Genomic DNA, 24,296 nt, shown 5'->3' with positions numbered 1-24,296 from the left:
ACTAATAAGTTAAATAAAATTGTTGATGTATTTATAATTTTGAGAATCTTATTTTTTAACTCTTTGAAAATTATTCTTTAGCATCAACTATCCAGAAACAGATCAGTTTCTGCATGCAGGCCTTAACACTAATAAAAACAGAGAATTTAATAATTAATAACCTTCTAAAATAGAAAGCACCAGGCCCTGATGAGTTCATTGATTAATTCTACAAAATATTTAAGAAAAAAATTATGCCAATTCTCTATCATCTCTTTCAGAGAATATAAGTAGAGGGAATATTTCCTAACTCATTCTATTAAGCCAGCCAAAACCAGACAAATACATTACATGAAAACCAGACAAATACATTACATGAAAAAATAGGGCAGTATCTTATGAACACAGATATAAACCTCAAAAAAAATTAGCAATTGAATCCAACAATATATAAGATGAATTATACACTACAGTCAAGTGGGATTTATCCCAGGTAAGCAAATCACATGATCACATAAATAGATGCAAAAAAACTATTTGACAAAATCCAACACCCACTCATGATAAGGAAAAAAACTCTTCATAAACTAGTCAAAAAAGAATCCCTCCTCAATTTGATAAAGACTATCTACAAAAAAAACATAAAAACAAAAACAAAAACCAAACACACACACACACACAAAACCCAGTCCTAGTTGCAGGATACAAGGTTAATAATACAAGCCAACTGCTTTCTGATATACCAACAATTAAAGAGTGAAAAGTCACAATGAACAATACCATTGACATTAAGCATCCCAAAAATTAGTTAGATATAAGTCTAATAAAATATGTACAAGATCTATATGAAGAAAATACAAAACTCTAATGAATGAAATCAAAGAAGAACAAAATAAATGGAGTGATATTTCATATGTATGGATAAGAAGACTCAATATTGTCAAGATACCAGTTCTTCCCAACTTACCACACCCATTTTTTGATAGTTTACATACTGTCTACAGCTATTTTTCCTACAATAATGGCAGAATTGAGTAGTTGATAGGAACAACATGGCCTACAAAGTTGAGAATATTATCTGTCTCTTTATAGAAAAAGTTCTGTATCCCCTTTTCTAAGTAACTATGCTCTAATTAAACTGTTTCTCATCTCAACCCAATGCTATTTTTTCCTCCAAAACAAAATTTAAATTAGATAAAATCTTTTTTCCATAGCAGTCATATATAATTGTTCTCCTAAAATAATATTGTTACCTTTTTTCAAAATAGAATTTTTCAATAGTAAGAATTTTAAATATACATCACGGTCTTTGAGGACAAAGGATAGGTAGGTCATTTGAGAACCTACAGGTAAGAAATAATTAGCAAAGCCCTATTACAAAAAAAGCAATTCTTTTATGATATTTCACAATTTTAAAATCTAGCTATTTTCTAAAACTCAAAAATGAAATACCTTTCTTCCTAAGAATTTTTCTTTTCCCTTGTGGAGCTAAAACCCGGTTTAACAAAAAACTAGGCCAAAAAACTAAACAAATCTAAATATCACTTAATGAATCTATATGTTGTATATTTCCTATAAGAATTTAACCTGTACTAATTCATGTACTGTAAGTATACAACAGATAGACTGCTCTCAGTAATAAGAGTCTGAAAAGCCTAACATACTTGCTCCACTCCCAAATATTTCTCTAAATATCTATACAAACATAAATCTATACATTCCTTTCACCAAATAAGTTTTTCAACTGCTACTAACCAGACAGGTCCACAGCATCAATTATTTTCATCTTAACTAATTTACAGGAAATAGAGCAAACAGAGATGTTGTACCATGAGATCTAGACTGTGGGAAATTCTATAGGACAAATAACCCAGTTCTTTTCACAAGTATGTTGCAAAGAAAAATGCTGCACGGGATTTAGAGAGGCTTAGAGATATTAAACATAAACAAATAAAAACCTGCAATGTATGAACCTTGTTGGAATCTTGAGTTAAGCTTTTTAAAAGCTGTAAATTTGAAAACTGATGAGATGTTTGGTAATTTTTTAAAAATAAATTATTTTAGGAATGATAATAGTATTTTAGTTACATTTTTAAAGAGAGTGCTGATATTTTTGGACATAAATACTAAAATATTAACAGATGAAATTCTAAGATGTCTGCAATTTGCTTTAAAATAATCTGAGTTGGGGCATCCAAGTGGCTTAATCAGTTGAGTGTCCAACTCTTGATTTCAGCTTAGATCATGATCTCAAGGTCATGAGATTGACCACCACATATGGTTCCACACTGGGCCTGAAGCCTATTTGAAATATTCTTTCTTTCTCTCTCCAAAATAAATAAATCTTTAAAAAAAAAAAAAAAATCCTAGAGTTGATGTAAAATAGTTGAAGGTAAAAATGAAAGATTCACCATGAATTGAGCATTGATGAAGCATGAATATATGTAAAATTCTCATATTAGCTATATTAGTCATTCTACATGGGTATATTTGTATAGGAAACTTTCAATAAAGAACTTTTAAAAAATATCTTCATTTTCACTCTACTTGAAACAAGAATTAACTAGGAATGGAAAGCCACAAATCTGAGAGGGAGGAATTTTAGGAAGACAGAGGGGGTCCAAAAGCATATTTGTCAGGCGTCATTTTTTCCTAGATTTTTGGATGTTCATCTTAGTAATCACCAACAGTATACTGGCCTAATTCCTGCCATCTGGTATGATAGGCAGAACCTTAAATGACACTCCCCACGACCCTTTGAGATTGGACCTGAAGAATATGATGAGACAGACATCATTCTGTGTGGTTAAAGGGAGATTGTCCTGGGTGGGTTTGGCCTAATCAGGTGAGGCCTTAAACTTAGCCTTTTTTCTCTGGCTGATGGCAAAAAAGGAAATCACAGAGATGTGCTCCAGCTAGCGTGGAAGAAAGGAAACATCTATGTGTGAGCTGACAATGTGGGCGGCCTCTGGAAGCAAAAAGTAGTCCCTGGTCAACAGCTAGCAATTGTCAGTCCCATAGTCACAAAGAAACAAATTCATTCTGCCAACAACTATGAAGCATGGAAGAATCCCTGAGCCCCAAATGAGAACTGCAGCCTTAGTGGACCCATGAATGTTAGCCTGCTGAGACCCTAGGCAGAAAATCTAGCCACATGCCCAAACTTCTGACATGGTGGGGGGTTTTAAACCACTACATTTCTGGAAATAGCAGAATAAAATTAATATGCCTGGATAAGCATCTTAACCCAAAGAATATACCACAGTACCTCAAAGCCCACTTTCTGCGCATGACTTTATGATCCCATTGGCACCAAGTGAGTACCTAAACATTCAGCAATTTAACTTTTAATGCAGTGTTGTTCAAAGGATCATGCATCCAAATTTGAGAAACCTTGAGCTACATAATCCCTCATAAATGAAATATTCCTTATCCAACACACACAGTTAGCTTTACAGGCAAGATTACATACTTGAGTGCTTTTTACAGCGTAAAGACTTCCACAGCCGAAAAATACTGCAAAATAATCATATGGAACAAGTTTAAAGCAAATTGTGACTAAGCCAAATGGATCACCAAAACCTTTAGCTTTTCATCACAGTAGGTATGAAACAGTACAAAGCTATCTACCCTTTCATGCATGCCCTAGCTCATGATTAGGAGGCATGAAAAAATATGAGCCAGAGTCCATTTCTTTAGAACAAAGTTTCCAATGTCTCACGTGGTCCATAAATATTAAGAAATTATCACAACTATCCTTTGTCCATTTTATATATGTTATTTAGAGGAAAAAAATTGAAATGCACATAAAGAAAAGAAATGGCAAAGTATGTCATAGGTATTATCCCTAAGGTCTAAAATTCTGTTTCTAAGGTTGCACTTAGTAGGATTCTTTTTAGCTTTTTTTTTAATTAACATCTTTATTGAGATACAAATTCATACACTGTAAAATTCTTCCTTTTAAAATGTACAGTATAGTGGTTTTTAGTATATTTACAAACTGTTAAATATCACCATGATTTTTAGAAAATTTTCATCAACCCTAAAAAGAAACCCTGTATTCTGTCTTTTTAACTGTCATTCCTTCTTTAATGCCACATAATTTTTCTCTGGTACCAGAAAACACGGGTCACCTGAAACACAAAATCAGCACTTGGGGAAAAACTGAGGGTAGAAGATTTAATCTACAGGCATCACAAATACTGGAAAAACTGTGATTGGGGATTGTGGAGTATTGCTTCCTATAACTGATGCTATGAACATTCCTCTGAAAACACGGACATGATCCAAATACACAAAACATGAAACTACTTGCCAGTGAAAGCAAAAAATCTTTCACTGGAGAGATTCTTCCCCTATTGCACAATGTAATTTGCTTATTTCAGAAGTCGAAGATGGAGGGTGATTTGAACTTTAAGTAAAACAAGTATTCTGTATCCCAAAGGAACAAATCTGGAATTTAAAATAGCATTCTTACATGTTCACATCCAATATTAAAACATATTTTACAAGCCAAATGAATGAATGGATATTTTAAGGTGTTGCTTCTATGGCTTATGAGATGGTTCATAAAATGCCCAGTATATTTCCCCCTGAAACTTAGTTATTTCCTTGTCTCTGCTATGCTTGATAGAAATCTGGATCTGAAATTCTAAGTAGAATCCAAGTAAAAGGAGCCATTTTATTCTACTTCCCACCTCTGGTAGTTATAACTCTGGACTTTGTAGTTGGAGCTGCATGGTGGCATATGGCATAGGCTAAGGAAAGACTTGCAACAAACAAATCTACCCCATGTTAGTGAAGCCAGAAGAATCTCAAGAGAAACTCACGGAGTGAAACATAGCTGTGAAATATCTACATACTTTCTAGGATCTGGATTTTTCTAGAACAGAAGCTAGTAAGAACATTTACCACTACTACTCTTCCACCCACTTTATCTCAAAGGCACTCCTGGTGTTGACCTCCTGGTGTTGACCATTTGTAATGGGGCGGGTTCTGTTTCCTTTCCCTTTGAATAATAGGTGAATGTGCAAATTGAATCTCCTAGGGTATCATCTTGAAAAGGAGAAGAGAAGGTCTCAAATTTTTCAGATCTTTTGCTCATCCACTTGTTTTCAGTTCTGGCTAAATATCAGAATTGCCTGGGGAGCTTGAAGAACCCTGGAGATAGGGCCCAAACTCGGACACTTGACTAAATCAGAATCCTGACACATCCCCCGCAGAGGATGTTCTGACTCCCCTCCAGGGCAGAGAACCAATACACAACCTTATGTAAGAGGCATGGACCCCTTCAGAAGTCCCACTTAAATCTCTGAGAAGGGACTTTGGCTTCTGTTTTAACTGAAACTGTGTACTTCCCTAAGCATTATTTTTGCACTAGTTGCTCAAGAACTGAGTTTGGGTTGGTTAATCAGAACTTCATCACATTCCCCTTACATACACTGAAGATCTTACCAGTGTTTCTCTCAGAACCAAGTTTGAGTGTTGACAATTTCCAAGTTTTAAACTCAAGTTTTAAAGACATTCTTGTTTGAGGGAGAGGGGGAAAAAATGAAACATCATTCAATCTTTTTCAGAGCTCTTCCCACATTGCTAATGTGAGATAAGCTGTTATTTTAAAAGGCTGAAAAACCCCCTCCCCTTTTCTAAGCATTCTGGCCTTTAACAATAGTGACAGAGCCAACCTCTTCTTTCCCCAAAGCCTCATATTCCTTATCCACAGATAACATTACTGACCTACCAACACAGGACATGGGCTTCAAAGTTGTTTATCTGCTAACTCTGGTGGGTTTGTCCTGACCCAGCATCAGTGTCTCAAGAGAGTCCCCTGTGGTGACCAAGAATATGTTCTTAAAATGTGGCTGGCCTCCCAGGCAGTAGTCATGGAAGAATGGAGAAATGACCTCATAGGGTCTAATCCACTGACCTTTGTTTTGTTCTCACCAACTGCCCAAATAAATAAAAACAGCAAGGTAGCTCGGTTCCCCAGATGAATTCCAATTTATCCCAAAATATCCAAACCTCATCCAATGTTTAAAGTTCTCAGGCCATCCAAAATCTGTCAACTGGCTCTCAACCAAGGCCAATTTTGCCCCCCCCCCCCCCCCCCAGGACATTTGGCAATGTCTGGAGATGGTTTTGGTGGTTAAAAGGGTGGTAAGGTTGCTACTGGTATTGAATGGGTAGAGGCCAAGGATGCTGCTAAATATCCTACCATACAAAGTACAGCCCCCTACACCAAAGAATTATTCTGTCCAAAATGCCAATAACGCTGAAGTGGAGGAACCCTGGATTAGGTCATTTGCCAGCCCACTGGTTTGAAGAGACTCTCATTACAATTTTAATTTCGGGGGATCCCTGGGTGGCTCAGCGGTTTAGCGTCTGCCTTTGGCCCAAGGCGCGATCCTGGAGTCCCAGGATCGAGTCCCACGTCGGGCTCCCAGCATGGAGTCTGCTTCTCCCTCCTCCTGTGTCTCTGCCTCTCTCTCTCTCTCTCTCTTTCTCTCTCTCTCATAAATAAATAAATAAATAAATCTTAAAAAAAAAAACAATTTTAATTTCGTTTAAAATAGGGATAGCAAACTCAAATGCCTTCAAGGTCCAAGGAGATAAAGAAATATCACGTAAACAAAGTGGCTCTGTATGAGGCACTAGACTGTAGTGTACCAAATCAGAATGAAATGCTCACTAAAATCATTCCATTTTTTAAAACAACATTGTATTAGCCAAACAAAACATGACAGTTGGCTACATCCATTCTGTGTACCACTGGTAGTCAAACTCTGGTATAAAGAGTTTATCAATTTAAGTAGAATTGGAGGATCACCCAAGACACTGCCTAACCTCATCCCTTATATCCTATGGAACTTTCTGAGCCCTAGGAGTGGAGAACATAACTAGAAGCTGTTCAGTTAAGAACAGATGAGCGATCAGATTTTAAGGGTTTAGCTTCAGCATCTCAGTTTTATAGTGCTAAGAGCAGGAACCAACGTTGGAAACTCTAAAGGTGAAAAACTTGAGTTCTCCTCTCATTCTCATTCTCATCCTAGCTCCATTCTAGGGATACCCAGTGGATATTACACAATGGCATACAAGTGCAGTCATTATTGTAGGACAGCATTCTCATAAAATTTTAGAAAATTCGTATCGTTTCACAGATGAGGAAACAGAGGCCCAAGAGTTTTAAGTGAATTGCTAAGATTACCCACATCTGAACCTAAAATGAACTGGTGACTCTTTTTTCTCTATGCAATTACATCAGAGTGACCAAAAGGTGAAAAAACTTCATTTCAAGGTGCCATTCATGACTAAACTCTCTACCAAAATAAATAAGTCATACATAAACGTTAAACTTAAACCTACTGATCTTTTTCCATCAGAAACCTCTTCTTCCATCAGAAAAACATGAACATGGTTGCCCCAAGTCTCTGTTTTAAGATCTCTTTTCCACATAACAGAAGAATTAAAAACAGATTAGGTATATCCAGCCCTCCTTGCAGATCAGGCTGTCGAGAAGACAGCCAAGTCAGCAAATGGAGCACAAGAAGAAGGAAGCCCGGATCAGATCTGAATATCCCCGTGTGTATGCATGCTTTCGGTTGAAGGAATTCCTGGCCTGAGGAGACAGTGTAAACAAATGCAATCCAGAGGGAAACAAATGATAAGATAAGTGAGACCCAATCACCCCCTCTGTCCTCCTCTCCACCTACTTCCCCCAACTTATTTCACCAGAAAAACAATCTGAGCTTGAGAGGATTAAAATGAAAGCAGCCCCCTCTCTGCTCCACACAGCTACCTATTCTTAATTAGGAAGTTAAGGGGGAAGACATACTCATTTGTGACGTCAGTGATTGTGGCTCCCCTCACATGAAACCTGTCGGACTGGGGACAATCTTCTTCTTTGCCCACAGGGAGGCTATGAGTGCAGAACTGACAAGGGGCCCTCTAGATTCAAAGAACAATTCCAAGAGTATAGTAAGACAGAGAAAGTATGTTAGAAAGGTAGCTTCAATCACAGCCTGAAAAGAAACTAGGTCAAACTAAAAATAGTATATATATTCTTTAAAATTTTAAACCAATCCCTTAGCAGAAAATGTCATACGCAAGGCAGTTTCTTGCCACAGTTCCTGGAACTTCTGTTGTTGGAACTGTCACCTACACAGACTGTCAAGCCCTAAATGGGTCGTGGAGGTTTTCTAGTCCAATCCAATCTCCATTCTTGATTTTTAAAATGAGAAAATAACAGGCCTTTCATTTAATGTTCTGAGAACATGATGCAGTCTCAGACACTGCCTTCAATTCCAGCCCAATTCATTCCATACTGTCTCTGACTTTTGCTCAAATTACCGAGTGCTGAGTAATTGCAGGGAGGAGGGGCACCTCTCATTGCAAACAAGATTGCTACATACAGAATGGGAAATAAATGGAAATGGTTTTTTTTGCCACCATTATCCTAAATCAAATAACCACTGATATGGGGTTCATTTAAAAAAATAAGTCCTATGTCACTTACCTGGGATAAAACCATATGACATTTCTTATATTCACAATTTCACCAACTTTCGAGAGTAGGAGATGCAGCAAGGGCTTTCAAATGATTTGTCTGCTACATTTCCTTTTTTACAATATTTTTGGTAATAAATTCTCAGTTTTTAGAAGGGCCCTTACTCTAATCTCCTTGTCCCAGAAAAGAAGATGTGGTATATATACATATACATATAATGGAATATTACTCAGTCATCAAAAAGAATGAAATCTTGCTATTTGCGACAACATGGATGGAATCAGAAGATACTATGCCAAGCAAAATAAGTCAAAGAAACAATATCATATGATATCACTTACATGTCAAATTTAAGAAACAAAACAAATGAACATAAGGGAAGGAAAGGAAAAACAAAATAAAAACAGAGAGGCACCTGGGTGGCCTGTCTACCTTTGGCTCAGGTCATGATCGTGGGTCCCAGAATTGAGTCCCACATTGGGCTCCCCACAGGAAACCTGCTTCTCCCTCTGCCTATGTCTCTGCCTCTATGTCTCTCATGAATAAATCAATAAAATCTTTAAAAAACAAAACAGGCAAACCATGGGAGACTCTTAACTATAGATAATCAACTGAGAGTTGCTGAGGGGAAGAGGGTGGGAGGATGTGGTAACTGGGTGATGAGCATTAAAGAGGTCACTTGTTGGGATGAGCACTGGCTATTATACGTAATGATGAATCACTAAATTCTACTCCTGAAACAAATACTACACTATGTTAACAACTTGAACTTAAATTAAGAAAAAAAAAAAAAAAAGAATAACTACAGTTTCTAACTTAACTCATGTCTAGACATTTCACTACTTGGTTTTACCAAATCTCTGTGAAACAAATACAAATTTAGATACATTTGAACAATCTAACTGACCTGGTGAATGGTTTTGACCACCATCCCTCACTCTTCTAGGATGCAAATCTGTGAAAGTTTTATGGAAGAATAGCAAAGCCAAGAAATGGCACCGAAATATTCACTAATGACTTGTCACAGCTCCAAAAACCAGAAAAGACCAAGGCTATGGGGCTTTGGCAAAGTTTTAGGAAGCTGCTCTTAGTTCTGATCCACTCTTCATAGGACACCTGTCAGAATACATAGTTCCTTCGCAAATTGCTGGCAAAGCCTGGCCTCTAACTTATGGGGTCTGAAAAAAACAGATCCCCATCAGTTCATATTATAATATGAAATATTTTGCCCATTGTGGTTATGGCCATGCATTAATATATCCAGGGTATGGTCTAGTTTCCTCTGTTGCCAAGAGCATGATGAATTTTTTAAGTGGGGAGGGACACCTGGCTGACTTAGTCAGTAGAACATGCAACTTTTTTTTAAGATTATCTATTCAAGAGAATGAGAAAGAAAGCGAGCGCAAATTGGGGGGGGGGGGCAGAGAGAGAGAGAATCTGACACAGGGCTCAATGCAGTACGTTCTCAGGCCCTTGAGATCATGACTTGAGTCAAAATCAAGAGCCCCACACTTGACTAAGCCATTCAGGGTCCCCTGAACATGGGACTCTTAATCTCAGGGTCGTGAGTTCAAGTCCCTCCTTAAGAATGGAGCCTCCCTAAACACACACACACACACACACACACACACACACACAAAACCAACCAACAAACAAAAAACCACACACACACATTAATTCAAATTTTAAAAACATCTTTTTTTTCTAAAGTTGACTAAAATTTCAGGTAGAGTCTGTGGCTCCAAAAGAAGGCAAACCGTACAGCCTTGACCCAATTTGTACATCACCAACAAAGTGAGCTTAGCCAAAAAAGCAAGAATATAGGAACTCATTTAGAAAGCAAAAGAGGGCATCTTAATTGCCCAGACAATGCCCAAAGCTCGGATCTGGGCTATCTACTCTTGGAAGCCTGAATTCAGAAAGCCCATCAGATGGGCAATGTTTGCCGATCACACAGATTCTTTTTTTTTTCCCAGAAATGAAAAGTACAAAGACCAGTTTAATAGTTGACCCTAATTATGTACCTGGCAAAATACAAGGTACCTTCAATTCCAATTCCTGATGCAATTTATAGAACAGAAGGAACTCAGGTTATTACTAAAGGTGACTGACATACTTAGGGAGTGTTAACAAGATGAATAAAAGAAAAAGCTCCTGGCTTTTTCTCAATGTGCGTTGGATAAATGAATATTGGCCAGATAATTCCTCACGGCCAATAAGCCTTTTGTTTTCATTTTCTTTTCCTAGCAATATTTTGTAAGGGCATAGTTGTCCTATTATTTCCCTAAATGACACAGTTTGACTCAATTGTCTTCATTAAATATTGTCAAAGTGGCACAATACCCAGTTTTAAGCCAAAAGGAAAAGATCTATTGTAAGTCAGGAAATTGTACCAATGACATTGAAAACTGAACCTGCTTTTCCTCGCTTTCCACATTTAATTCACAATAGTGGCTATAGTTTAGAAGAACTGAAATTGTATATTTGACACTAAATTTGCTTCACTGTAAAGATAAGTAAAGTCTCCCTTCTGAGGTAGGAAATAAAAAAGCTTATTTTAACATCTAAGGATTAGCCAATATTAGATTACATGTTTGACTACTACTCAAGTCTTCATTATTTCCCTTTCAAAAGAGCTTTCACGATTTATGTTAAAAGACAACAGGGAGGCGGGAAGCTCAGAAGTTATGGGAGTCTTAACTCACCAGTCAGGCTTCTGAGGCTCTGTTCTGGGTGAGAAGGGTTTTTTTCAGATAAGAGATTCAACCTATTGAAAAGTTATCTCAATTAACAAATACAGTGAATGCTGGACAGGCTCCAAATGGATTTAGAGATGGTATATAAGAGCATTTTTCTTTTCGAATAATTTGCCTATCACAGACATAGTAAAGAAGAGTGAATTCAAAAGTTTTATCATCCAAAGACCCAAATGTTACATTTTTAATCTCATGCAACATTTGCTGCTCCAGGGAGTCAGACTTTAAGAAACCATTAACTGAAGGATTTTTACTCTCAACAGGCGCAGCTCTTATTGACACAGCACTGTTTCAGAATTAAGAGATACAAAGAAAGTTGTGATTCCCCCGAACTCGATGGAAAGAAAAAACTATAACACCTAGGCAAACCAGAGGCAAAGCAATAGTATGGGGTGTAAAGAACCAGGCTGCCTGGGTCCCTAATCTACTCTGCCAGTGTCCAGTTGTATGACCTAGGCAAGTTCCTTAACTTACTCATGCCTCAGTTTCTTCATTTGTAAAATGATGATGATAGTACGTATCTCACAGAGCTGCTGAGAAGAGTAAATGGTATTTAAGCCCATGTAAAGTATCAGGAAGGGCCTAGCACAAGGTAAGCACCTTATATACCTTAATTAACTATTAGCATCATGTTAGCTATGGTAAGTTCTATGGTCAGGTTAAGGGCTCTAAGAGAAAGGAGCAGAAGAGATCAGTAAAAGCTGAAGCAGGGAAGGCTTCCTGGAATCTGTGGCACTCAAAATGGATCTGAGGGCATGAGGAGAATTTAGACACTCAGAGGAGCACACATTCCAAATAAGAGTAGCCATTACTACAGAAAGTCACAAAAGGGGTAAACACCAGGAGTGCTCTGGGACACCTGGGTAGCTCAGAGGTTGAGCGTCTGCCTTTGGCTCAGGTGGTGATCCTGGGATCCAGTCCCACAATCAGGCTCCCCACAGGAAGCCTGCTTCTTCTCTCTCTGCCTATGTCTCTGCTTTTTCTCTGTGTCTCTCATGAATAAATAAAATCTTTAAAAACAAACAAACAAATAAGAGTGCTTTAAACATGAAGAAGGAAAATAAAGCTCACCAAAGCTGAGTATGGATTTGGTAACCTCAGATTAATTGCAGGAACAGGAGGATATAGGGAACGGGAGATGCAAGGAGAGGCCTCCATATACTTGATGCAGTCCTCCTGGATTAATTAGCATTTAACTAATTTTTGGCCTGTGTACTATGAATGCAAACTCACTTTGAAATACTCAGTTCTCTCCTCCTGGAACAGTGGAAAGGATGCCAGAAAATGAAAAGGTAAACTTTCTTTTTTCCTGCAAAAATAGCCTGCTAGAGTGGAATACAGGTAATCAAAATCAACTTGCATCTCATCTCCAACTGTCCCTCTTTTAGTGGGGGTACTAAGTGATGGCTTGGAGGAACCAGAGGGGCAGGGAGACACTTCAGATCCATCCTTCAATTCTAATTTCTATCAGCTGCTCTCAGACACTATAGACACAATCTACAGAAACAGACAGTACACTTGCTAAAGCGAGTGTAACCTCAAAAGAGGTATCCCCCACCCCAGCCTGCCCCACCAACCAGATGCTACCCCCAAGCCACATAGAGAAACTGCCCTTCTTATTGATTTCTTAAATAGTACCTGTGAAATCAGTTGCCTCTAAACTGAGCTCTGGGGAAACCACTAAGGACAGATTCTGTGAGTGTTTAGGATACATATTCACTTGGAAGATTTCCTCCTTTACCAAGTTAGAAATTGTAATGCCAAAATCACTGACAGCAGTCCACATCTCTTATTCAAAGAAGAAAAATCACAAAACAGAATAGAAGAATTTTCATTTTGACCATGCCCTCTAGAGTTTGAACGAGTTTGCTAACCTAAATTGGCAAAGTTGCTTTGTTTCCTTCAATAGAAGGATAGACGTAAGTAAAACTCAGAAACACCAGGAGCATGACATGAAGCCAGGGAGGCCCCACAGAAGTTACAAGTTCTGTGATTATTTCCTGAACCAAACACCTAAGGCTTACAGTGGTACCAAGCTTTGTTGGAAAAGCTTGTTTCCCCTGATCCAACAGCTGTAACTTTTTAAGTGATTTCACAGAAGACCTCAAGATTCTCAAGCCAAAGCCACTCTTTATAACATCCCCAAAATATTTACACAATGAAACACTTTCAATCTTAACCATGTTTTGTTTGTAAACACCTTATTTGTTCTGAAGACCACAGTACCAACACTAAAAGCAGCCTTTTAAACAAAGTAGCTCAAATAAAACCACACACAGACACACAGGCATTCTTAACACCCAGAGCCTATCCACAGAGCAAGAAAGCCAGGATTCAAATTCCTTGGCACCTACTCACTAAGCTCCTGTAAGCACCACCCAAGGACATGACCCACTGCACCCTCGCTACTATCACGCCTCCTCACTAATTTATACTTCTGAAAACCTACAAAATCTGACTGTTGGATGATAAACAAAATGTTAACAAATATTGGACAAATGTTCCCTATCCCATTCTTCTCTCACAGTAGCCAGCATGGGACAACTGATCCTGTTTATGGGGAAACTACCATCACCCACCCCCACCCTCAGTCCCAGGAAAGAGCCATTGTCCAGCTCCTCTACCCAAATGGTGCCTCGGTTGCCAGAAGTGGCCTGGCAAAACCTATAATTATCTTTGCCTTGATGTCTGTCTGTCTGTCTGCCCCTCTCTCTCTCTATTTTGTTGTATACCTCCTGGGAAAGTTATCTGGGTCAAGGATAGTACAAGAGAAATCTAGAAATATAGTAATATCTGCTTTGGTGTAATAACTGTATTAAGAGCTATAACAAGAACTTTAAGGGAAAAAAAAAAAAAAGTCTTGTGAGTGTATGTATTCCAAAAGCAAATAATTATAAAATACATCCATTTCAAACACATGGGAGGCCTTTTATACTTCAAGTTATGCATTACATGGAAGTTTTCATTTATGCTGAGATGAAGCTACTTCACAGAAAGCTACAGGAATATTACAATTGATGCGAGAACTATCAATGGAAAGGATGAAATCTTGAATCTCCAATCATGTTTCTACTACTAACTCAACAAATACTTATTAAATACCTACCAATGGTCAAACACTAACTGCTAGAGAGATAGAGAAGGACAAGACAAGGACTCTGCCCTCAAAGACCTTAGGGGAGTGGGAAAAAAAGCCACACATTAGAACTGCTGTCAGAATTATAGGGACACAGGAAATAAAACAAGTAACAATGATAAGTTCTAGGACAAAACTAAAAACTGGGTGACAATTTCTGACTCTGTTTCCTCCTGAAGATGTAACCACCTACTCAAAACAAGATGATGAATGTCAACCACCTGGCACTGAGCATCCCCAAGCATTTACCTGCACATAAATGCACATGCATACACACACTCACAGATAAAGCCTTTTCCCCCTTTATCTGCAATATCTGTGATAATCCACCTTGGTATGTAATAAAAGCAGAAAGGAAGCAAAACATTTGTGTAATTCCATTACACTTAGTGCAATTAAATTACAAATAATCACATTCAACAAGGATCCGTAAAAAGGCAAAACCTAAGCAATTAATTCTAAGCTAAAAGGATAACTAGAAGTCCAGATACAGGGATAATACTAGTAATATTAGAAATATTATTACAAATAGTAACGTGACTGCCTTCCCCCGTTTGAAGGACTGCCATGAAGAGCCCGGTTCCTTTGCCAGTCAAGTCATACAAGTAAGGCTCAGAGATATTAACTCAAAACCACAGTGTCAGAAGCTGAATTTAACAACCCTTCAGATTATTTTGAGAAAAGACAAAGACCAGGTCCCTTTGTAGAGTCGCCAAGATTTTATACCTAGGATCAACTTTGGGAAACCCTATCTATCCCTCCCCCACATTACTACTGCCCAAGGTCCCCTGAGGTACAGGGTTAACCCCAGGGTGGGGCAGCCAGCAATGACACAGGCAGAGCAAGATTCAGGCCTCCTAGATCTCTGCCCAGTCTGCCTCATTTTCAAGGACCTGCATCCTTTAGGCAGGCGGCAGGCTTTTAGATTTTATGAGAACCACAAGGGATGATACTGACTTCCAGAATTCAATTTCAGTCATTAGTTGTCCCTATAAATTTCCAGAGAACTGCACCCAGAGCAAATTGAGGCCCATCACTGGTGGCCTGACTCTCTACTTGCAAAACAGAGGACACGCCCTCCTTGAGAAAGCTGCCTCTAACCCAGTCAGGTACAGTATTAGGAAAAGTATGCATCTAGCCTGTAAGGCAAAAGAGATCATTCCACTGTAGTTTTCAGAGCTTGCCTCAAGAAACAGGCTCCGAACTCTGACTTCTACAGAGAGGGGAGAGTCCAGGTACGGGCACACAGAGTGGGGTAAGGGGTTTTGAACCGCGTCCAAGCTACTTGGAAGAGAACGGCGAGAGGCCCGGACTGTGAAATGCGTGAAGAAGCGAGAGCAGCTGGGCCCGGAACGAGCATTTGAACACACCCACTGGCCACGCCCTCCCAGCTGCCCGCAGAGCCACATCGAATTGAAACAGCAGTGGGAGCAGTTAAGATTCCGACGGCAGGAGTCGCCATGGCAACGGGATTCATCTTGCAGACAAACTCCGCTTCAATTCACTCGGTCCTTCTCCAGTCTCAGGCAACTACCAACTCAAGGAGAGCAAAAACGGTCACGGGTAGCATTTGCTCTTGACGCTCGCTCTCTGGCGGGTGGAGATCGGACGGGGGACCGAGGCGGAGGAAATAAAGCGTAGGTATCTATTCCTGGGCCCACTAAAATATTTTAGAAGGGGGCCGGGGGCGGGGGAGCAGAACACCCCAACGCCAGGCTGAGAACAACTTAAGAGCCATTCGCAGGGTTTGATGAATGAATATGATGAAAAGAATGAGGGTGCTAGGGAAAGGAAATCCAGAGGACTCTATTTATGTAGAGTTCGGGCCTCGCGCGCGTCTCAAGTAGGAGGGCAAGCCCACTCCAAGCAGTTGGATTTTCGACACCAGCTGGTTCCTATTGCCCAGCCCTCCTGCCCCACAGCGAGCCTCATCATTGGATTATTCGACGCCCCGCACCGCCTCACCACCTCCCAGCCCAGGGTTTGGGGCAGATGCTCCCCCCTCGCTCAGGTGCTCTTTGTGGCGGGCGCGATCGGAGCCGGGGGAGCCGAGATGCGCCCTTCCCCGCGGGGAGAGGCGGGAGCGCCCGGCGACGCCACGAACCCGATCCGCAGGCGGCGCAGCCTCCGCTCCCCGCCGTCCGCCAACACCCCCCTGCTCCTTCCGCAGCGCGAGGAGTTTCCCTCCTCTCCAGGGAGACCTTTGGCTTCCAACTTTTTGGGAATTAGTCACCCCGTCCCTTTCGAATAAACCTTGGAGTGAGGGCTGCGGCGATGTGTGGGGTTCTGCTCGGACGCGGGCCGGCGGGTAAACGAGTCCCTCCTTCCCCGTCGCCACCTCCGAGTCCACCGCGCCTGCCTCGGAGCCTCCCGGGCGCGCAGCTCCCGACCGCGGCGGGGCCCGCAGCCCCCGGCCGAGGCCGCGCCCCCCGGCGCCCCAACGCCGCGGCAGGGCGGCGAGTGGTACCCTGCCTGCCCTCTCGGCATCCCAGCGACTCCGAAAGAAAGGAGGGAGGGACCCCTGTCTCCGGGGGCGCCTTCCTCGGGGCTCGCCCAGCTTTTCGCCGCGCTTGCAGCCATTTTCCCAAACCCAGCTTGGCAGCTGGGAGCTGTCTAGGTCCCGTTCCCACCCAGACCCAACCTGAAGGACGGGTTTAATATTTACCTACTGGCCCTGGGGCTCCGGAGAGGCAGCGGGAGGGCGCGCCGCGAACCCAGCGCTCGGCCGGAGGAAGCGCGCCCACCCCCGCGCCACCGCGCGGTGCTACTTAATGAATGAGTGCGGCGGGCGAGGCGGCACGTCCCCCTTACCTGAGCAGCCCCTGCATGCTGGAAAGGCGGCTCTGCGCTCCGGGTACAATGGGATCCGGTTAAACAGTTTCCTTCACAGCCGCCCGTAGGTTACCAACTCGCAGGTGACATCACCCTCTCCTCGCCTGATAGGATACAATGTGGCGCCCACTGCGCATGGACTCCCCAGCTGGGCCCGCACACCCCTGGGAGTTGTAGTCTCGCTCTCGCAAGCACAGCCTGGGCGGCCACGCTAAGTGGGGCTCGCAGAACTACACTTCCCGACGTATCCCTCGGCCGCTCCGTCCCCACCCCTTGGTCCCGCCCCCACCGGGACCCGCCCCCCCTCCCCGCCCTCCAGCCGTGCGGCGTTAGCGGTGGTCGTTCGCGAAGCCGACCTGCGGACAGCGCCTGCGAGGGCGGGGAGGGGGAGGGCACCCAGCGGTCGTGCCCTTTGACTTGACCTCCACTCCGCCCGCCGCCGGCTCGGAGGGCCACCAGGGGTCCGGCGCTGGTGCGCACGGGCCGGGCGGCTCTGACCGACCCGGCTCTTGGCCCCTGCTGGAAAGAGAAGATGAAGCCTTTCACTGCCTTCCCTGCGCGTAGAAACTAATTAATAGGACGCACTGGTTTCTGGGTTAAAAGCGGTCCTGGAATTCCCCCGCGTCCCGGACGATGAGGCGGTGCCGGCCCCGAAGACAATCGGGAAATCGCCGTGTGCCCCACTTAAGTACAATTCACCTTTCCGTCCTCTCTCCTTCCCCCATTTAACGGAGTCGGGGCGACCAGCCAGAACGCGGGGACCAGCTTAGTTGGCTGAGCTGACGGCATAACGGAGGCTGTCACTGAGAAAAATGCGCTGTAATCGACAGTCGCTGCAACCCTCGGTCAGGGAGCCTGCTGCGGCGGCAGAGATAGTACTATCAGCAGCCATGCTTTTGTTCTTGCCTGCAGCTGACTTCCCGCTCCGCTCCGACGGCGCTCCGCTCCCGGGAGGACGCAGGACGACGTCCTTGTTAAAGTTTGAATGGACAACACATATGTGCACATGGGCTTTTAGATCCGCAGCACCCTCCCCTCGTTTCCCATACCTTTCTCTGAAATATTTTTTAAATGACCTAAGCCAGACAACATCGTGCTGTTCATGAATGCCAAGATCTTAACACAGGCAAAGGTTTAGTTAAAGGTAAGCCAAAGGTGTTGTAGCAGAGTTCTGACCCTTCAGGAAGATCTTATTTCGCATTCAATATGCGAAATTTTTCCGTGACCTTTTTCATTATTCAATGAATATCAAGTATTATCAAAAATTAACACCGAGAGCAAATCTCCAGGTGTCTTTTTAAGTGAATAGAAGAAATCAATTCATCCAGTTAATCCAGTTGTAAAGGTAAATTATGATGGCACTTGATGTGTCTCAATCACAAATAAGGATCAGCTCAAATCCTTATTTCCACTAGCAAAATCTCTAGAAGACTGTAAATCTTGTGGGGAAAAAAAAAAATTCACGATAAGGATTTCAAACAACTCCACCTAATTATTGGTGGAAAGCTCATCACTCTTATTTTCTCATTTCATTATGCAACACTAACTTGGGTTCAAGAGGAAAATATTCATGGAAGTGGTTGAGGATCTCAGGGGAGAGAGAGAGATGCTTTGTTTTGCTGAGAGAGGAGTTTTAGTGCTGAATTCTGATTTTCTCTTAAGCAGCCTATTTCTTACAGACCAGACACATTTTTCTCCACTGAAGGAAGATAACTTTGAATGTTCTGAGCTATTCTATCCATTTCAAATATTGTGTTAGATGGAACCCAGACAATGCAAATGTTCCCTTGGCCATCAGATCAAGAATATAATCAGTGATATTCTAGTTAATGGGTAGGCTCAATGTGTTACAGCTCATTGTGGAAAAATATTCAGAAAGAAACTTGACCTGAAATGATTCTAAAGGCTCTCCAGTTTTATAACTGTGTAAAGCTTTTAGATGGAAACATAATCAGTGAGCCTGAAATTTATCGAGTCAATAAATTGGATGTGGAGACTCTCTGTAAGGCAGGGCTTATCCTTATAGATAAAAGTATATTATTGAGGTATACTCTGAGGAGTAACTTTATAGGACAAATCACTTTACACCAATTTCTCTTGGGTCTTCAGCAATGAAGGAGAAGATGGAGCCTGCCTGCAGAAAAAAAAAATTCCATTTTCTATAGCAATTAATATAGGGATGTGCCATGTTACACAGCTCCTTTCTAAGTATAAAGGACGTCATATACAGTAGACTCTAAGCACAGAAATGTGTGAATGCACACGTGTGAGCTGTCCTTCCTATTCAATAGAAATAAATATAGGTAACAAATACAGAAAGTAAGGTATTATATTTGGAAGCATTTTTCTGTAAGTGGTGACGGATTTGAACTGATCCCTGCATGCTGTTTCATTGGTAACCAGGGGAAACAAAGATGGCTCTTCAGCGTCAGAAATGCAGTCTGTGGATGTGGGACCAGAGGAGGATTAACAACTTCTATCTAGACAGAAGGGAACTACTGGTCTCTCTCTACCTCTCTATGAGATGCTTGCACATACATTCACATACTCTCATTGTATGTGTTTGTATTTAATTCTCAGTGACTAAGTAGTCTCCTGAGACATCAAACACACCCACTCTGTCTAGCTTGATTTATATGCTCAAAGGGTTTCTTTGCTTTTTTTTTTTCTTTTCTTTTTAAATGATTGCTGTTGTTCTAGAATGATCTTCTGAAAGACCCTGTCTTGCCCCCATGATCATTGCCTATTAATTAGGAAGCTGTGGGACTACGGAGAATATATTTAATTGACCATCTACAGGTGGAGGAGGGGGGAAGGTAGTGCCTTGGGGTATTTTGCTGATCTTTCAAAATAACTTCTCTCAGTTCTGGTTACAAGGTTTTACTCTACACTTTGGGTTTTAGATAAGGGAGGAAATGGGAGATATAAACAGAGAAAGAATTTTAAGTTTGTAGCTTTGCATGTGTTTTCACACAATAGCTTGGTGTTTGTAACAATTGAAGTTATGTGCTGAGCCCAGGTTTGGGATCGTGCCATTTTACCACTTTTGAGCGACATGACTTTGCTTATTCTGTGTTGCTTACTCTCCTCTGCGCCTCGATTTCCTTATTCTTAAAATGGAGTTAACAGTAAAACCTACTTCACAAGATTTTTGAGCACTAAATTAGATGAGACAAATAAAAACACTTCTGACATTGAAAATTCAGATACTAGTTCTTGTTATCATTTGCAATTTTCCCCTGAAGATTATCTCAAATCACCACCTTAATTATGAAATGATAAAGAGCTACTTAAATTTTTAAAAATGTGTTAACAAGAAACTATTAGAAACTATATAGCGAGCACATATTATATCACTAATTTGTAAGTAAACAAAGTGTACTTTGAAGAACAAAACATGAGAAATCCACATTGAACAGTGCTAGTCCTTGGCTTGTTTTCAGATCCATGCCTTGTCCTTCCTCACTACCCCAAGCTGTCCTCACTATTACAGATCATCTTCCCCAGGCTCCTGAGCAGAGAGAGGCACTGCTGAGAGGTTAGAAGCAATAGAAAGCATGAGACCAGGGTACTTCTCCACTTCCACTTCCACAGAGTAACATTGGATGATGTTTCTGGCAAGGGCAGCAGCATTTCCCATGTTTCCCATGTTTCCCATCAAGGTTGGACCTTCTTCCACTTCACCCCAGCCTCTATTAATGCCACTTTCTCCCCTTGTCCTTCCAGCGTAGGGGTAGAGGTAGCTTCCTGCTCTTGCTAATCTCTTATTGCACATTTGGCTTCTCAGACTTTCTAACACCCCATGACCAATTTCCTGTACTGTATTATATCTATTTTAAATACTTCGAATGGTTTTTGTTTTCCTGGTGGGACCCGTAACTGATGTTAACTTGTGTCTTAGTTCTAGTTCTTTTAGGAGCAGGCAACAGAAACTTTTCTGTGGCCAATTTATGGAAAATAAAGTAATAGGATTAAGTGACAGGATTAAGTAACCAAGGTTCCACCTACAAGCAGGAACTGACCAGCTCAGAGAACTGAAACAGTGGTAGTTTTTGGAACTTCTCTTCAGAGGGCTGCTTTAACAGCCCTCAGTCTCCACATCTCTTTGTTCCAAGTCACAAATTCCTGAGACAAGCTGATAGCCCTATCTCAGGGTGACTATCCCTGAGTTAATTATCTACAGCAGTGGTTCCCAAAGTGTGGGGCCCCAGATCCAAAACATCAGTATCACCTGAGAACTTGTTACAAATGCAAATGCCGGGGCCCTATCCACAGATCCACTGGCAAAGAAACTGTAGAGATGGATCCCACAAACTGTGTTGTTAGAAGTCCTCCAGCTGATTCAGACCTGCATGAAGGTTTTGGAACCACTCCTCCAGAGAGAAGATGATCTTGTCATCTTAGATATGGTCACTCAGGACCTATTCCTGTGTGTCTGGGAGTCTTCCCAGAGAGGGAAAGGTGTTAATGAATTTTGCAGCCACCTCAAGAGGTACTAGTAAAGCTGGCAAGTCTGGTCAAGGTCTTAGTGGTAAAATTTGGTTCTTCCTGAGGGAGAGGACTTTGTAGTATTCTGAGCTAACTAGTCAATTTAGTCACAGCAAAGTCACTTGGAAAAGATTCATTTCATTGTGTTTACTTAAGAACACAGAAAAGCTGAAAAACCAGCATTGGGGCAGTACAAGGGAGATGCAATCTTACAGAAATCTAAGAACAGGAACAACAATAAAATCAGACCACTGTAAGAGGGGACATGAAAACAGCTCCAGCCACTCAAAACTCTTCAGACCAGTCTCATCTCAACAGCTCCTGGGAATTTAGAAACAGCTCTCCTTTGAGAGGCACCTGATTGACTCAGTTACTAGAGCAGGTGACTCTTGATCTCAGTGTCATGAGTTCTAGCCCCACGTTGGGTAAAGAGATTACTTTAAAAAAATTAAAACTTTAATAAAAAAAAAAAGAAGAAACTCTCCTTTGACTATCTTAGCTAGGATCCCTACACTAGCTTATTCATAACTGGCTTATGCTTGGCCCATCTATGAGATCTGTACTATTCAATTATGTAGCCCCTGGCCCCATGTATCTATTTAAACTTGAATTAATTAAAATTAACTAAAATGTAACTATCACTTCCCAGTCACAACTGCCACCTTTCAAACAATGAGGCTACCTGAGGCTAGTGAGGATCTCAGATACAGAGCATTCCTGTCATTTGAGAAAGTTCTGTTGGCCGGTGATGCTCTGTCACCTAATGAATTTTCAGATCCTGTCATGCCAAAACCCATCTTTTTTTTTTTCCACATCTTTTTCAGGTCATATTCCAGAGAAAGAGAGAATGAAAGAGGAAAAAAGAGAGAAAAAAATCTGATTGTTCCACTTCACCATTTTATGCCAGATCGTGCCATAAATCATTGACTAGCATGGAAAAGGCAGATAACCCAACAACAACAAAAAATGGCCAAAAGTCTTAAATAGGCACTACGCATACACGGACACAAATCCCATATCCAAATGGTCAATGAGCATGTGTGCATGTGTCAAATTGAGCACGTGAAAAGCTGCTCAAACCAATTAGTCATCAGGGAAATGCAAATAAAGACCACAGTGGGATACTACTACACACCTATCAGACTGGTTAAAATTAAAAGGACTAACTATATTAATGATTGACAACTAAATCATACACTGCCAATGAGAGTATCAATTTGAATAACTGCTTTAAAAAACTCTTTATTAGTATCTGCTGAATGTGAACATACACAATTCACTCCAGAAATATACCCAAAAGAACTGTGTATATGTTTTCACCAAAAGACACATATTTAAATGTTAGTGGCCATACTGTTCTTATAGCCCAGGGTGGCCAGGCCATATTTGGGATCTACTAAAAATATTGTTGGTTTGTCTAAAATTCCAATTTTAACTGGGAATTCTATATTTTTACTTGCTGAATATGGTAACGCCCTAAATTTATAGCCCCAAACTAGAAACAACACAGTTGTTTATGCAAAGTAGAATGAATATGTAGATTGTGGCATAGGCATATAATTCATACTATATAGCAGAAGTTGGAAAACTTTTTCTGTAATGGACTAGATAGTAAGGTCTTATGGGCCATGTGATCTCTGTTTTAACTACTCAACTCTGCCATTGTAGTATGAAAGCAGCCAAGATGTAAAGAAATGGGCATGCCTGTGTTCTAATAAAACTTTATTTACAAAATCATCAGCTGGCCCATGAGCCCTAATTTGACAATTCCTGCTATCCAGCAATGAGAATGAATAAATGATGTCTACTTGTAAAAATATGGATGAATCTCCACAAAAATAACATTAAGTAAAAGAGTATATGTATTTACATAAAACTAAAAAATAGGGAAAACTAATAATGGTATTAGAAGATAGAAGAGCAGTTACCTTTAGGGGATAGTTACAGGAGGGAGCATGAAGAAAATCTCTAGGTTACTAATATTGCTCAAATTTTTTATCTGGGAGCTTGGTTACATGGGTATTTGACTTTGAAAATTCATCATGCTATATATACATTTATGATTTGTATGCTTTTATGTATGTGCATTATGTGAAAACAAAAGTTACATAAATTCAAAAGTAGGCCAAATTATCTCAAGATCATTCCTATAAGAATTATTTTATGAATTCTTATACCCAAGGGTTTTTTTCTAATTATAACAGGATTTCATGTTTTTTTTGTAGAGAATTTAGAAAATACTGCTACTTAAGATAATAAAATCGCCCATGAGTCTACAAAGCAAAGAAAAGTAGTAACATTTCTTCCCCTGCCCTCCCCTTTCAAACATGGGATCATTTTATTTTATAGTTGGCTTATTTTATTTGAAATATATTTTGGGAATTTTCTATGTCAGTACATATTTTTTAATCTGCATTTTAATGGCTACACGGTATTTTATTATGTCAAGATAACTCTTTTATTTAATGAATCGTCTATTGTGCAATCAGTCCCTTTCCATTTTTTGGCATTTTTTTCAATTTTTTTTTGTATTAATAATAACTCTGATATACCTCCTACTTCAATTTTTGTGTCCACCCATGAATATGTCTTTGGAACTAGA

At 40.7% G+C, this 24,296-nt stretch overlaps 2 protein-coding genes and 1 long non-coding RNA gene across 5 annotated transcripts in view; 2 read left to right on the top strand and 1 right to left on the bottom strand.

The window, feature by feature from the left end:
* DAAM1 (dishevelled associated activator of morphogenesis 1) overlaps positions 1-17,358 on the bottom strand; it is a 166,610-nt gene extending 149,252 nt beyond the window's left edge. Inside the window, exon 1 of one of the 3 annotated variants that reach the window (XM_077909468.1) lies at positions 17,186-17,358. The gene's annotated coding sequence lies outside the window, so the exon portion shown is untranslated. The other 2 variants (XM_077909471.1, XM_077909470.1) reach the window with 2 other exon arrangements.
* LOC144319926 (uncharacterized) lies at positions 11,868-16,716 on the top strand. Its single transcript, XM_077908413.1, has 3 exons — positions 11,868-11,879; positions 15,656-16,011; positions 16,193-16,716. Exons 1-3 carry the CDS (start codon positions 11,868-11,870, stop codon positions 16,623-16,625), a joined length of 801 nt encoding a protein of 266 aa, XP_077764539.1. The 3' UTR covers positions 16,626-16,716.
* Positions 17,359-17,520: 162 nt separating the features above from the next.
* Positions 17,521-24,296, top strand: part of LOC144320661 (uncharacterized) — a 134,766-nt gene continuing 127,990 nt past the window's right edge. The window contains exon 1 of the long non-coding RNA XR_013386261.1: positions 17,521-18,350. This is a non-coding gene — a long non-coding RNA (uncharacterized LOC144320661). The remainder of the gene's footprint in view (positions 18,351-24,296) is intronic.

Source organism: Canis aureus, chromosome 9 (genome assembly GCF_053574225.1).
Source record: "Canis aureus isolate CA01 chromosome 9, VMU_Caureus_v.1.0, whole genome shotgun sequence".
In the NCBI taxonomy this organism is placed as follows: domain Eukaryota; kingdom Metazoa; phylum Chordata; class Mammalia; order Carnivora; family Canidae; genus Canis; species Canis aureus.
This window is presented reverse-complemented; position numbering and strand designations above follow the sequence as displayed.

What these genes read in the sequence shown, in the direction of transcription:
- LOC144319926 (XM_077908413.1), top strand. An exon ending in CGAGGCGGAGGAAATAAAGC is followed by an intron (nt 16,012 to 16,192) that starts GTAGGTATCTAT and finishes CTATTTATGTAG; the next exon opens with AGTTCGGGCCTCGCGCGCGT.